The sequence below is a fragment of the Bubalus kerabau genome, chromosome 17, assembly GCF_029407905.1.
Source record: "Bubalus kerabau isolate K-KA32 ecotype Philippines breed swamp buffalo chromosome 17, PCC_UOA_SB_1v2, whole genome shotgun sequence".
Taxonomy (NCBI): domain Eukaryota; kingdom Metazoa; phylum Chordata; class Mammalia; order Artiodactyla; family Bovidae; genus Bubalus; species Bubalus kerabau.
In genome coordinates, this window is record NC_073640.1 from 42,144,693 (window position 1) to 42,161,046 (window position 16,354).

At 42.5% G+C, this 16,354-nt stretch overlaps 1 protein-coding gene across 1 annotated transcript in view; it reads left to right on the forward strand.

Annotated features, from left to right (window-relative positions):
• Positions 1-2,932: 2,932 nt before the first annotated feature.
• PMFBP1 (polyamine modulated factor 1 binding protein 1) overlaps positions 2,933-16,354 on the forward strand; it is a gene marked incomplete at its 5' end in the record, with an annotated part of 40,870 nt that continues 27,448 nt past the window's right edge. Inside the window, 3 exons of the mRNA XM_055551129.1 lie at positions 2,933-3,094; positions 11,914-12,156; positions 15,788-16,009. Coding sequence (XP_055407104.1) covers positions 2,933-3,094; positions 11,914-12,156; positions 15,788-16,009 — 627 coding nt within the window. The remainder of the gene's footprint in view (positions 3,095-11,913; positions 12,157-15,787; positions 16,010-16,354) is intronic.

Genomic DNA, 16,354 nt, shown 5'->3' on the forward strand with positions numbered 1-16,354 from the left:
CTGCTGCTGCTAAGTCACTTTAGTCGTGTCCGACTCTGTGCGACCCCAGAGACGCCAGCCCACCAGGCTCCCCCGTCCCTGGGATTCTCCAGGCAAGAACACTGGAGTGGGTTGCCATTTGCTTCTCCAATGCATGAAAGTGAAAAGTGAAAGTGAAGTCGCTCAGTCATGTCCGACTCTTAGCGACCCCATGGACTGCAGCCCCCAGGCTCCTCCGTCCCTGGGATTCTCCAGGCAAGAGCACTGGAGGGGGTGCCACTGAGTCAGTGCTAATGTCCAAATTAGATGGGATCGTGTACATTAAAGATCCAATTCCGAAGCCCTGGTGGTGCAACAGAATTGGGCTAGCCGGCCTTCTTCTCAGAGGACATCTAAAACTAGAAGGAGTGGGGGTTTTTTAATTGGCCTGAGAGGGTATTAGGCTTTTAACATGGAGAAGCTCAAGTTGTATGTCACTGGTACTTTGTTGGTGAGTCCTCAGTGTGCCCAGCTTCATACACAACAATCTGTTGACATGGTCCTCACCTAAGGATGCATATATTCAACATCCAGGTAAGAGTATAGGGCACGTGGCACTTTCATAGAGCAAGCATTGTATGGTCACCTAATCTGCTCATAAATGTCAAAGAGAGAGTCCTGTAGCAATAGGGAATCCCTAGGCTCCCCACCCCCAAATCCCCAATGAGTCTCCATACTGTATTCCCAGTAAGGAAGCCATGAGAAAAGGGCTTTTAAAAGCACTAGAATCAAACTGCTGCTCCTTGTCAGATAAAGGATTTTGTTTTCTAGTTAGAGAACAGTGTCTGTACACCTTTTTTTTTTTAGCTGCTCTACACATATTCTCTTAAGAGAGTCCCTGGTAATTGTCTTAATGGTAATTACATGCTTGGGGCAGTTGACATCCACTGTTATTTTTCTGAAAGTGGGGAACAAGGGACAGGAGCTGGAGAGGAAGAAGGAGAGTTTTGAGATAATGAAATCCTTTTAATGACAGAGCCACGCCGTTAACCTAATTAAACTGTAAAGTGGTAAAAAAAAAAAAAAATGTTCAGGTACTAAATGGAAATGATGGAATAAATCAGCTGAGACAGCAGCACTTCTGGGAAACCTTCTGAATTCCGAATACTCTGACATTGAGGTGTCCGATTCTCGTGGTTATTTCTGCCCCCTCCCACCCCACCCCCAGCCTTGTGCAGAGGTCTCTTAAACTGACCTGTCCAGCAAGGCTTGATTTATGATGTCCATATCAGGTCTCCAGCTCCCCCTGGGAGTATGCCTTATAAAGCTCATATATTTAAGAAGTCAGCGCAATCAGTGGGACGTGGTGGTGGAGCACTGGCTGCAGGGTCAGGAGAGCTGAACTCTCCTCTGCTAACCACCTATGGGACCTTGGACACTATCACTTGGACCACTTTGCCATTTCTGGGCATTCATGGCTTCTGTGTGCTTTTGCACCTACAACTCTCTTAGAAGAATTGCCCTTGGGCATTTGGGGTCACTTGACTCACAAGAGCAGAAAGCCGGAAGTCCTTGGGAGCTTACACTCCATGAGGCAGCCCTTAACCATTGACTGGCCGATGCTGAGGCTGACAGCCCGGCTTTCATTGCATCTAATCAGGACAGGCTCTAAGGTGTTACTTAGACTCTGGAGTTCCCTGTGGAATTAGGCTGAAGCCATTCCCACAAAACTTTGTCTGAAACTGTGCCCTTCCTTAGTTTCTTTCTCTTCCCTGTCCTGCTTCCCCCACCTACTTGCTGATTTCTCTTGGGATTGTTTTCTTTAACAGATGCCAGGAATCCTCACCTAAGAGCTTGCTCTGATAATTTACACAAGCAGGCACCTACTATAAAAGCACCAGCCTCAGTTCCAACATCTAAAACTCGGAGGTGGAGGTGCCTGTCCTCAGAAGTATCACGAAAGTTTGCACAGTGATAGGACTAAACCACTGGACAGGTTCACAGAGGGCTGCTTGCTAATTTCTTTTCACACCGTTGTCACCCACAACACTGGGAGTGGAAGGTGGCGTCCTATATGACAGAGTCCCCACCTCCTTCCCACGGCTGTACGCCCCAACCCCACCCAAGCTACTATGCCCCACATTCTCTATTTTGATCTTGATCACTAATTTCCATCTGACCTAGCAGTAATTAACAAATCTTCTTCACTTATAATCAAAGACAGGGATCTTATGCAATCAGTCCAGGGATTTTACTTTCATTCCCATTGGTATATGTCTCCAAAGAAAAGCACAAGGTTTATAGGTGTAAAAAGTGTAAAGTGTGAGTCGCTCAGTCGTGGCAACTCCATGACTGTAGCCTGCCAGGCTCCTTTGTCCGTGGAATTGTCCAGGCAAGAATACTGGAGTGGGTTGCCATTTCCTTCTCCAGGAGATCTTCCTGACCCAAGGATCGAACCCTGGTCTCCTGTATTGCAGGCAGATTCTTTACTATCTGAGCCACCAGAGAAACCCAAGTTTGTAGGTGAGGGAAGACTTTAGTGGGTAGAAGGGAAAGTGAAGAGACTTTTCAGAAGCCACATCAACTCCAGCACTGATTCACTAGAATCTTGACAAGTCCATTTGACATCTCACTAGTTCATCTCATCAGTGGCAGAGCCATTAATATTATAGATAGCTCACCAGGTGCCTGGAATTGTTCTAGGCACTGACTTTCTCTTGAAAGCAAGAGAAACATCTATGATGCACCCACAGCAGTGGGTGAAGATTAATTAATGTAAATAAGTAATTGTCTGAATAATGTAGAGCACTCAGACACCTCGCAAATGGATACTGTGTAAACGTTACACAGGATGAGTAATAACAGCGAAGGGTTGATGGACAAATTTCCAGCAAATTTAAAGTCTCTGTCAACCAGTGAACGAAAGTAAGCATTTTCTTGATAGTTCATAATTGATGCTTTTGTTTTTCTGACTGCCGAGGTGGGGGAGAGAGACAGAGACGTAAGCAGTCTGAACAGCAAGCTCTTGAGCCTGCAAGCTGACATCAAGAATCTACACAATGTCTGCAAGAGACAGGGGAAGACCTTGCAGGAGAATCAGCTCTGTGTGGAGGAGGCCATGATGAACAGCAGCCACGTAAGGGATTCACTGTCCACTTCCCACCTCTGCTCCCTCTGTTTCCACTTCTGCCTCCTTGGGTAGGAGAAATAATAGAAAGTTCTCCCACTGGTCATTCAAGAGCACTTACTGAGCAAACAATGAGAGAGAACTAAACACACACACACACACACACACACACATACACACAAATGCCATCCCTGCCCTGAGGACTTTTCAGTCTAGCTATCTTATCTCCAACGTTATTTACATCTGAGCTCTTTTCTTTACCTGGTCTTTCACACTGAATTAGCACCTGAGGTCCATTGCCCTTAAAAAAAAAACAAAAAGCCAGATCATAGTTATGTAGTTATGTAAAGAGAATAGCATCTCTGAATGGATTTTACTTTATTTATTTTTTGGCCAAGTCTTGTGGCATGTGAAATCTTCGTTTCCCAACCAGAGATTAAACCTGTACCCCCTGCCTTGGGAGTGTGGAGTCTTAACCATTGGACTGCCAGGGAAGTCTCTTAATGGATTTTGGACAAATTTCTACATCACCCATGAGAATAGTAGCCATTCCACCTGCTCTGAGGTGTCACTTCCTGTCAGTGCCGCCAGAGCTCTTTATTGCCACACCTGCAGCTCTCTGCCTATAAGCTTTACTTTTGGATACAGGAGCCCAGTCACAGGACAGGCTGAAATGCAGAAGAATTAATGCCCCTAGAAGCAGCCCTAAACCAATGACTGATGGGGAGAGGGCTGATTAGCAACCCGTCTCCCTTACTCTATTTCACTGGAAATAACTCCAGGCACGTTCTTTGCTCCTCCTGGAGTTCCTCAACGGGGCCCAGTACCAGGTGCTCACAGTGGCAACTGGGTTGGCCTCCTTTCACAGTATCCTTCCCTGCCTTGTTCATTTCCCCACTCCTGTACCTGAGTTTCCTAAAATTACCTTCCACACAAGCTACTTACTCGATGCCTGGTTTTTGTCATAGGACTTGCTTCCAGAGGTGCCCAAGCCACGATACTCGGTAACACTTGTCCTGAACCTGTGTGAGCAGGAGGATCTCCTGGCATGATCATCTTTCTTGAGACTCTGATTTTGAACTAACCTCCTAGGCAACTCATCAGCTGAGGCAACTTCACTTCATTCTGAGGTTTTTTCTTTTTGGAAACTCCAGCTCTAAGCTCTTTAAACCAGTCTCTAAATTTATGCACACAAGCTGGGGAGCCAGCTGGGAGATGTTTTCCCAGAGTTTCCTAAACACTTTGGGTTTCCAAGACTTCCTAACTTGAGGTCGTCATTTCTACTTGGGGACTTGAGTTATTGGCGAAGATGAGGCAGGTACTGGTTGCACAGATCTGTTGCCAGACCTCCAAGTTAGCCTCCTAGGTGCAGTCAAGGATCTGGCCTCTCCTAATTGAGAGAATTAGAATTAGAGTTAATTAGAACTCTGTTAAGAGTTCTCCCAGGACTTACCACTTTCCTATGGAAACCACAAATTGTTCCTCTGTGATGCCCTAAAAATGTTAAAAGCGAAGAAATTCTTTTTTTTCAATTCTACTTTTTCTTACTGAGCACTACTGTCCTTTGGAGAAGGGCATGGCAACCCACTCCAGTATTCTTGCTTGGAAAACCCCATGGACAGAGGAGCCTGGTGGGCTATAGTCAATAGGGTCGCACAGAGTTAGACATGACTGAAGCAACTTAGCACACAGTACTGGCCTTTCTGCAGTAAGTCACAAATATAGAAAAACTCATTGGTTTCCCTAAATGGATCCCAGGAAGGATATTACTGTAATTTTTTTTCTAAATATTAACATTTTAGGATATTTTCACCATTACTGTTGCAAGTTTATTCCCCCAGTCAGGGAAAGTCATGTGGCTTATAAATGTTCCTGGCAACTTGGAGGGAGAAAGGTATTAAGTCCCATTTTATTATTCTAATTGCCCAAAAGAAGGTCTAACAGCTTGAAACAAGCTTTAAAACAGGCTCTTTTTTTTCCCCCAGCACTTAGCAGAGAATTTAAATTGCAGACTACACATACAAATACACAATTAGATGTAGACTTACACTCATCCACTCAGAAAACCCCTGCAAGACCTGCCTTCCACAAGGAAATATAATATGGGAACAAAGGAGGAACCCAAGGCTTTCTGAAATTTTGACTAATATCTGACAAGGAGCTGGAGAAATAAGCAAGAGGTTTAGAACACAGTTATGCAAAAAATTAAAATATGACATCAGATGTTGTGTGTGTAAAAGAGGGACAGGCAAGGTGACCTTGTAAATCAGGAATACATTGTGCCCCAAGTCCCAGGAACAGACAGAGCTGGGCCCAAGGTAAAGCAAGTCAGGTGCCTGGGGTGCAGAATATCGGGGGCTCTCGTTATTTTTTTTAACTTTTATTTATTTATTTCTGGCTGCACTGGGTCTTCGTTGCTGCCCGTGGGCTTCCTCTAGTTGCGGCGAGTGAGGGCTACTATTCTCGAGGAGCACAGGCTTCTCCTTGTGGTGTCTTCTCTTGTTTCAGAGCCTCAGCTCTAGGGCTCATGGGCTCAGTAGTTGTAGCACATGGGGCTCAGATGCCCTGAGGCATGTGGAATCTTCCCAGACCAGGGATCAAACCCGTGTTCCCTGCATTGACAGGTGGATTCTTAACCACTGGATCACCAGGGAGGTCCAAGGGCACTCATTCTTTAGGTGCCAACCCTGTACTTGTTCAGTCCTAAGACTGAATGCTTCCTTAAGATGTGCCCATCACTTACCTCACCCTAGTCCCAACCCCAGGATGAACCTCTCTAGTGATATAAGACTAAATCAGGCTTACAGGGGAAATATCTCACTTCCCACCTCAAAGATACGGAAAGAAGTTCTGACAACGACTGGGAAAAGATGGGGCTTTTTCTCTTAAATGAAGAAGAATCATCAAGGATTCAGTTTTCAGAGCAGTGCCAACCTGAGACAGAAACTAAAAAAGAGAATAAAATGGTTAAAAAGTATTTTGAAAAGCTGGCTTTAGGCAAAGCAGCAGGGCCTGATGATATACTTCGAAGAGTACTTAAGGAATTGGCAGGTGTTATTACATAGCTGCTAGCGATTATTTTTGAAAACACAAGAGGATAAAGAAAGTCCCTGCAGACTGAAAAGGGTAAATGAAGTGCTCATCTTTTAAAAAAGGGAAAAAGGACAATCTCAGTAATTATAGACCTGTCAGCTTAACTTCAATATCAGGGAAAATATAGAACTTAACATCAATCAATTAGCATCAACTTGAAAACCACCAAGTATTGGGTGGAAACCAACATGACTTTTCAAAAGGTGAAATCATGCCAGGCCAATTAATTTCCTTCTGTGATCAAATGGCCACATAAGCAAGGAAGGAGCAATAGCTATAATCTCTTTGACCACAAGGAGGGCTGAAAAGTAGTCTAAATATGAGAACAGGTTCCTACAGGTGGCCAAGTCCTCTATTTTTTAAGACAGCTGAATCCTGGACAGAAATCAATCTGAGAAACATTGGTAGACCAGATGGCCTCTGGTATCATGTCCAACTCTGAATGGTCATTTTAAGAACTAGTCTTACTTCCATAAGATTATTTCCAACTTGCTCATTTTCTCCAGATTTCGGTTTAAAGGTCAAAGCAGAATCTAATAAAATATCTGCCTTCACTATAAAGAAATTTTTTAACAACAGAAGACAAAGAAGCAGCAGGAAATGCATTATGCCTTTGTGACACGGCTTCTTGGTACAAATATAAGTGAAATTCAGGCTTAATCCATAGCATGTCATTTTCTATTCATTTAGAATTAAGAAAAATAATCTTTTGAACACTTAAGGATAAATGAGTAGAAATTTAATAAGTCTCAAATAAGTCTAGGCATTTCTCCAAGTCTTTGAAATTTGATTCCTTTAAACCCATAGGTATCTACAGTGTGCAAATGTTTAAAATCCTCATCCAAGAAAACTCTAGTTTCTCTGCAGGTATGAGCAGTTCTTGGATCTTTATTGCCAGACAAAATAGGTCAGATGCTACCTGTGACCTATACTGAAAAACTTTAGTGAACTCTCATCATCTGGTCCATCTATCATATTACCTCAAACCAAAATTAAACCCAGAAGATTGAACACGACCTCTGATGAAGGGATATTATTAACAATTTGCCAGTATCACTGCCAGGTTGCTAAGCTTTACACTAGGAAAAGTCACTTTTTACCCACAGGAGGCTTTAAAGTCAAAGAACAATTATGAACACACTGAAGTATAGATGATATGCTTGGAGGGGAAGCCCTAAGAAAAGAGTTTGGCTTGTTTTAAAAAGAAAAGCATTTCTTTTATTCTTTTGGGTAATGAAAAGAAAATGGGGACATGGAAATAAGGGGAGGTAGAGAAAGAATATATAATAAGGAGACTGGTCAGTTTTCAACTGGGGCATACACATCTGGCAGTAGAGTGGCAGGTCCAAATCAACAATTGCACACAAGTTCTAGAAGGACCAGAACTCCAGTTTCTTAATTTTTAGAGATCAAGCCAGCTTCAACAAAGCTAAGAAAAACAGAACTGGAGCAAAATAGGTTATAGGTAGGTACTTTACTAAAATAAGCCCTTCTGCAATAACCATACCCAGGTGTTCACCCTTTGCTTTAGTTCTACCCACATTAAGTACATTTATCCATGACCATGTCTTTCTCCAAGTAGTTCCCCACTCCACAGTTTCACCTATATAGACTGAGGACTTGGGCTCTTGAGAACCTCCCCCATGCATGTTTGTGTTCATGCACACATGCAAGCATGAGCACGCACACACACACACACACACACACACACACCACTCCCAAGCCCCTTCCCTCTGAACCTAATTCACAGATGAGTTGTAAGAATAGCACCATTCTTATCTTGAAAAGAATGAAAACACTTAATTTAAAACATTTATTGTAAATGTTGGCAATTGTATCTGGGTAAATGAAAAATTCAACTTTGGCCTAGGAAAGAAGTCTCATCCACTTCCCTCTGGCCACATACACCAAATGTTCAGGTCAAGGGTTCAGCTTGTCTTTGTCTGGAAATTCTTCTGCCTACTAACCATCATGGTCCTTCTGGTTCTGAACTGGGTTGAGCCTCCCTGACCTTACCTGTGCTGCCCCTACCCACTCTCATTAGAGAAGATTTTTTCCTTTTGGGTGCCAGCTCTTACTGAAGTAATCTCTTTTTTAAATCTCCATCTTTCCAGGACTTCCCTGGTGGTTCAGTGGTTAAGATCCATGCTTCCAATGCAGGGTGCACCAGTTCAGTCCCTGGTCAGGGAACTAAGATCCTACATGCCATATGACACAGCCAAAAATAAAATAAAAATAAATAAAACTCCATCTCTCCAGTTACTCAGACCAAAACCATGGAATCATTCTGCCCTGGATGACCATTATCTCCCCTCATTCCACATCTAATGCAGAAGCAAATCCCATGGAGTCTACTTTCAAATATGCATCTAAAATCCAGCCACTTCTTTCAGCTTTTACCTTGGTCCCTGCTGCTGTCCCTTCTCACCTGGATTCTTGCAGCAGCCTCCTTGCTGGTCTCCCCACTTCTGTCCTTGGCTCCCTACAGTTTGTTTTCAATATAACAGCCAGTGTGTCTTTTGTGACATCTACAGGAGATCATGTCACTCCTCTGCTCAGTACCCTCTAATGGCCTTTCATCTCCCTAAAAGGAAAAGTTAAGGATTTAAGGATGGCCTACATGGTCCTCAAAGACCTCTCCTCCCTTTCCTTTCTCGCCTCACCTGGTACCACTCTCCCCTTACTTTCTCTGCTATGACCTGAACAAAGTGGCTCCTCAAACACCATCAGGCGCCTCCTACCTCCAGGTCTTAGCACTTGCTGTTACTTCTGTCTGGAGTGTTCCTGTTGTACGTTCCCACCAGGCTTCTTCCTTGACTATCTTAACTCAGATGTCACCTTCTCGGTGTGGTCCTCCATGAGAACACTTAATTCGAAATTACAACTGCGTCCATCTTGGCATTCCTCATCTCCCTCCTCTGCTTTATTCTCCTCCATAGCACTTTTTCCTCTTAATAAACTACACAATTTACTTCTTTAATTTGCTACCTCTCTCTCTCTCATTCCCTCTCTCCGACTCTCACTCCCTCCACACATCTCCCCCACCAGTAGATGCAGACCTCACGAAGGCAGAAATTCTGTTTTATAAAATTCTGTATCCCCATTAACTAGTAGAGTGCTTGGCACATAGGAAGTGTACCATAATATTTGCTGAACAAATTAATTAAATGAAAATATGACATTCACATGACAGCTGTTAATGTTCATAGCAGTATTATTCATAATAGCCAAAACCTGAAACAATCCAAATATCCATTAACTGGTGAACAGATAAACAAAATATGGTATAGTCACACTGTTCAGCAGTAAAAATGAACAGAATACTGATTCTTGCTACAGCCTGGATGAACCTCAAAAACATTATGCTAAGTGAAAGAAGCCAGACACAAAAGATGACATATTATACAATTCCACTTATATGAAATGTCTGAAAAGGGCAAATCCATAGAGACAGAAAGCAGATTAGTGGTTGCCTGGAGCTGGGGTAGGAATGGGAGTGACAAATGGGCATGAGGGAATTTTTGAGGTGATAGAAATATTCTAAAACTGGATTATAATAATGGTTGTACAGCTCTATAAATTTGCTACAAATTATTGAATTGTATACTTAACAGTAGTTAAATTTTATGACATATAGAGAAGATGCTGATAAAACTGTAAAAAAAAAAAAACAAATTTAATTTTAGAAAAGTTTGAAAGTACTCTGTTAATTGGGCCAAGGCCACAAGCTCAAATTTTTGGGAGTCAGTTTTCATGTCTTTCTTTCCTTCAATACCTGGCTCTGTATGAATCTCTAATCTAGGCCCTGTACGAGTAGACATGACCCCTGACCTTCAGAAATTTATGGTCTAATTAAAAGATAAGATGCACAGAGATCATTACAATGCAAGGCAGAATGTGAAATGCCACATTAAGGACATGCCCAGAAAGTCTATGGTATTGGTGCAAATACAGCTTTGCAGGGAAAACAACAAGTATTTGGACAGGGTTTTAAACAATGAATAGGAAGACAGTATGCAGAGGAAGGAACTAAGGGATGCCTACAAGCCATCTTCTTCATCCACCTCTCCTTCACAAGTCACCATGTTACCAAAAGTGGGACCTGGCTGCTCACCACTCTAAAACCAATACTTGAGAGGCAAGGTTGGTGAAAGGAAAGTTTGCTGTATGTGAGAGGCCAGCAACTGCGGAGGAGGGTGGGCAGACTCATGTCCAAAGGCTGACTCCCGCCACTGACGATCAGTGGCCAAGAGCTTTTAAAGGGGAGTTTCAGGGGTATATAGATGGAGGAAAGGGGCTACATACAGAAACAGCACCATCAGCTGTGACAATCATCTTGAAGTTGGTCATGCAGTGGTCTGATCAAGCGTCATCTTGATTGTTTTAAGTATAGTTGATCTTCAGTTCCAGGGTCGGTTTGTTCCCATTTCTTTGAGGCCAGTTCTCAGAATTGTGGCAACTTATGTCATGGCTACCAGAGAAGGCAATGGCAACCCACTCCAGTACTCTTGCCTGGGAAATCCCATGGGCGGAGGAGTCTGGTAGGCTGCAGTCCATGGGGTCGCGAAGAGTTGGACACGACTGAAGTGACTTAGCAGCAGCAGAAGGAGCAGCATGTCATGGCTACAGTCGGGTCATCAGGTAGTTAACTTCTTCCACCTGGTGGGGGTTTCAGTATCTACAAGACAGCTCACAGGGTATGGCTCAGAATATTATCTATATAGCCCTTGAGAAGGAGCTGAAGTTCCTTGACTTTGTTTAATGACTAAGCTGTTATGGTTTGGTCTTGTTGGACTACTTTCCTTTGCTTCTGCATTTTCTCACTTCTCTGATTAAACTTAGGCTTTGGCTAAAGTTTTTCTACAGACAAAAGACAGGTGGAGGACATGCAGGAGAAGGACCATAGGGTCCTGCTTCTGTTTCAACTGGGAATGTTGGGCAAGAAAATATAGAAGCATCCATGCGAAGACCTCAGTTGTACCAGAATAAACAACTCAGGGATGTGTCCTATGAGCAGAATACCTGATACAATGTAGGTGCTCAACATATGCTTATGGAATGAATGAATGAGTGAAAATTTAAGTGGGGTCTAGCAGCATTTCAGGTTGACTGTGGACTGGCAGGGAGAGATCTCTGTCTCTCTCTCTCTCTCACACACACACACACACACACATACAGACACACACACACTCAGCAACTGCAAGCTCATATCTGCCTTCAAGAGGAGAGAGAGTCAGTGCTCAGATGTGCCTTAGCAATATCTCTGGCTCCTGTTTCCCAGCATTCCAGAAAGCTATTTCCCCAAGAGTTTGTCCTTTTATTTGGGCATTTTTAATAATCAAGTTTAGTCCAAGAACCATAACCAGAAATCCATTCCGTTCCAGGTCAATTGTGTTTTCTTTTCACATGAAGACAAAACATAAGCATATTATCGAGTGTATCTTTATAGTGCTCTCTAGGTCCCTTTCGTGTGTGTGTTTTCTTCTGACCTACATAATAGGGATGGTAGATCTAAATAGTAGAAAGGAACTATGGTTTTTTCCTTCTTTTAAATTGTTCATACAGAGTGAAAGTACAAAGTAATGCTTTATTGTGAACAGGGTGAAACATTTAATAAGTGCTCTGGAGATGAAAAGACAAAAGGGTGGATAGATGGATGTGAATGGTTGAACAAAAAAAAAAATCAAACAGTGACTGCCTGCTTGGTAACAATCTAAAGCCTTTCTCAATTACAGAATAAGAAGACAGCCTTAGCATTTGAGGAGTCACACATGAATTTTGAGCCTAATAAGCAATGTCATCTAAGGCAACTCCAACAACTCAAGAAAAAGCTGCTGGCCCTTCAGCAAGAACTGGAGTTTCGCACCGAGGAGTTGCAGACTTCTTACTGTTCCCTCTTGCAGTATCAGTCAGTCCTGGAGAAGCAGACTTCTGACCTGGTTATTCTCCACCATCACTGCAAGATGAAAGAAGATGAGGTATAGAGAAAGTAACTATGGAAGTGTCCTATATGACCATGTATCTACAGAAATCAGGTCAAAACTACTAGAAAGCGAGCAGTGGACTTAGAGGAGAGCTTCACATCTTGAGCAGATTTTATCAACTTGCCCTCTTTAACTCTTGATTTCTTTGAAACTGAACAGAGGGAACTAAACAGAATGGCATAACTGGGTGAGAGGTCCAGTATTAATGCATGTGGGGTGTGTGGTATGTGTGTACGTGTGTGGGGTGTATGTGTGCACATGCACATACATGTGTGTGGTGTGCACGGAGCCTTATCATCTCCTATTACATCATCTTCTATTACCATGGCAATTTAAATGCAAAAGACTCTAGGTCTCTAAGGGTTATGAAAGAGGTATAAAGTCCACTAAATCAATCATTTTTTTAGAAAAATCAGATTTCAATCATATATAAATTCCTGGCACTTGCACAGGGGATAAGATAACCAGATGTTGAGTCTGAGTTAATCACTGAGAGTACCTCGTCAGTCATTTTTGCAGACTGGAGTCTTAGATCAAGTAGACTCGACTTAAGTACATTCTGGGTATTCATTTCTATTCATGTCCCGGGGTGGTATTTTTTTTTTAACCAGAGTATATCATCTTTGATATCCCAAGTAAATTACAAAGACAAAAGCCTTAGAACTAAAATCAGCTGGGCAGTGGTAGCACTAGCAGTAGGAAAACCATGGGTTTGAAGTAATGGAACAGGCAGCCTCCTCTGGCATTGTCCTCCTCTGCCTTTAGAGATAAAATTCCAAGGACTGTCTTGAATGGTGCTATTACTTAATGACTAACTCCAGGGAATTTATGAAGGGCCTTGAAGAAACATGGAATTTTTTTTTAAGGAAATATTATGACCAATGAGAATTTGCTGTAAAGGATTGGGAGGGAAAGAAACAAAGAAAGGTTATTCTACAAAATATAATCTGGGACAAAGCCTGTGAGCATAAACCATGGTTTAATAAAGCTAATGCCAAGCTGTATTAAAACTGGTTGGTTCACCCTAACTTAAACAAGAGCCCAGCCTGAATAAAGTGACCCTGAATTATTAATAGTTGGGATTCTATTTGGCTTCATATAACAGAAAACGCCAAAGCAATAGTGTCTTAAATAAAATAGTTAGACACTGTTGTTTTTAAAGACACTGGACACCAGACAATGAAAGACAGTAGTCTTGAGAAATGGGAAAAACAAATGAGGTGAGCGCTACTATTGTCCTTGGCTTATTATTTCGAGTTTCTAGTCCATGACACAAAAATAGGAATCTGGGAGAGCCTGGTAGACTCCCTTACTTGAAGGGAATCGTCTAAGGATCCCAGAAGACTAAGTTCTTAGAGTTTGTAAGGTAGAGGAACAGAGAAGATCGAGTTGCACAGAAAGAGAACTCTGGGGATCACCAGATCTTTCTTTAGTAATCAGAAAATACGAAAAGTGTATCAAGCTAGACTTGTCTGTCTAGTGGAAGGATCTTTCAAAAACAAAAATAAAATAGTTAATTTCTATGACATAAAATAAGAGAGAGGTAGTCTAAGACTGCTACCTGTGTCCTGTCTTTCGGCTCTACCATCAACAGCTGAGAGCTTCCATTTTCCAGGTCACCTAAGATGGCTGCTGGAGCACCAACCTTTACATCTTTGCTCCAAATAATCAGGGTGAGGGTAGGAAATGGGGTGGAGAGAGAAAGGCACACTCCTCCCTTTTAAAGGACACTTTCCAGAAGCCCCACACAAGACTTTGACTTATATACCACTGGCAACAATTAGTCACATGGCTGTAACAATTTCTTAGGAAGGCAAAGAAATGCAGTGTTTTAGTGAGGCACACTTTGGTCCCAAACGAAGTCAAGGTTCTGTTACAAGGAGGAGAGGAGGAATCGTTGTGGGATCTGGTATGCAACAGTCACTGACACAGAGCCCAGTATGGGAAAGTCCTGAAAAAGGTACTTTCAGCACTCTGCCAAGTTCCCTCAATACTTTGTTCACAGAAGTATCAAACTTCTAAGTTTGGGTTTCCCAACAGCAGATCCTAAAACAAGGAGATGGTGCAAGTATGTGTTGTCACTGTCTTGTCTGACTCTATAAGTACTAGTTAATTCAGGAGGGAGGTGATCCCACGAAGCACAGTGAAAGAGTAGGGAAGTGTGTCAAACAAGGGCAGGAAGCCCATAAAGAAAAGTACTCTTAAGATCATTGCTGAACCTACTGGATAGCTCAGAGAACTCTACTCAGTGCTCTGTGGTGACCTAAATGGGAAGGAAAGCTTAAAAAGGGGGGAGGGAGGGGAATATATGTATACATATAGCTGATTCATTTTGCTGTGCTGCAGAAACTAACAGCATTGTAAAGCAACTATACTCCAATAAAAATTCATTAAAAAAAAAAAAGATTATCACTGCTGCAGGAAACCAGGGTTCAATCCCTCTGGAGAACTCCGGTAGGAAATGTAGGACACACTGAAAATTGATCCCAGCCAATCGTTCCAGTCATTGGTTGAGGGTTGCACCTGATATTGTTAACTCCCCATACTTGTCACTTGTCTTGTCTTGCTCCTCGGCTTGAGTGGGCTCCTGGGGCCAGTGCATCCCTCAGGCAAAAAAAACTAAAGATGCTTGCAGTTGGAAGGGAGTTAACATACGGAGGAATGGTGAGTGTCAAGGGGGTATAGGCAGGCCTCCTGACAGCTTCTGTTATAAACATATGAATATAAAATATTCATTTTCTCTTTTTGTTCCCTAATAAACACCTCAAAGTAAATGATCCTTTCCTAAGATGACTCTCAAAATGGCAGGCAGCAAATACATCAGCTTAAACCGACAGAATGTGTTCTATCTGAATTCTGAACTATTTGAACCCAAATAAAGCCTTCCTTGATGACCCTCCTGCTCTTAACTCCTTCAATACATATAATGCAAGTCATTTCATTTAGCACACGCAAGAGTTGTTTGCTAATTTTAAGTTGTATCTTCCCAATAGAAGTTTGTAAATGCTGTGAGGGAGGAGCCTGTGCTGTGTAAGTATAAATACCCCTAAGCACCAAAGACATTGTTCTTGAGCATTCAATAAATATCTGTTCAATTGGTTCACTAATTAACTGATTAGGAAGAAAAAGAACCTAAATAAGGAGGATGCAAATTCCCCAGGAACTTCAGGTCCTATTCCCCTACTGTCTGTAGGGGCCTTTGCTGAAGCAGACTTGTGTGCACCAGGGACTCCACATTTTCTAAATTAGACCTCTAGAGAATACCTAGTAAAGAAATAATACTGCCATCTCAAGCCCTTTAAAAATGGAGCTATACATTCATTCCTGTTAATCAACTAACATTATCTTTATTGAATTAACTACATACCAGGAAGAATGGGAAACAGAAATGGTCCCTGCCTTTAAGAAGCTTACCATCCAAACAGGACAATCTTTTTAAAAATTTTTCTAATCATTACTATTCTGATTTTACGTACGGTAGCTTTTAGATCTGTGCTGGGCCTATTCTTTGCATCTGCATTTCTAGTTAAGGTAAAAGACTCCTCTGCATGCTATCTTACAGCCATATCCTTTCGTCATTAGATGCTTCAGTCGGTTCAGTGTGGTTTCTTTACTATACCAACAGGTGATTCTCTATGAGGAGGAACTGGGAAATCATAATGAGAACACAGGGGATAAGCTCCATTTGGCCCAGGAGCAACTCGCCTTGGCTGGGGATAAAATTGTCTCCCTCGAAAGGAGCTTAAACCTCTACAGGGATAAATACCAGACTTCCCTGAGCAACATCGAGTTACTTGAGTGCCAAGTGAAGATGTTGGAGGGGGAGCTCAGCGGGATCGTCGGTCAGGTAGGACTTCAACCAAACCCTCTCTGTCAGAAACCCAAACTTTCAACTAGTTGTCATTCCTTCCCTTGACTTTTGTGGCCCTCAGCTTTGAACTTCAAGCCTTCACATCTTTTGTAAGATTGCTCCTTAGGAATGTTAAGGCTCCTTAATTAACATAAGGAGAAGAAAAGAAAGTGTATTCAACTCTTTGGGACTGTATGGACTGTAGCCCACCAAGCTCCTCTGTCCATGGAATTATCCAGGCAGGAACACGGGAGTGGGTTGCCATTCCCTTCTCCAAGGGATCTTCTCCACCTAGGGATCGAACCCAGGTCTCCCACATTGCAGACAGATTATTTACCATAT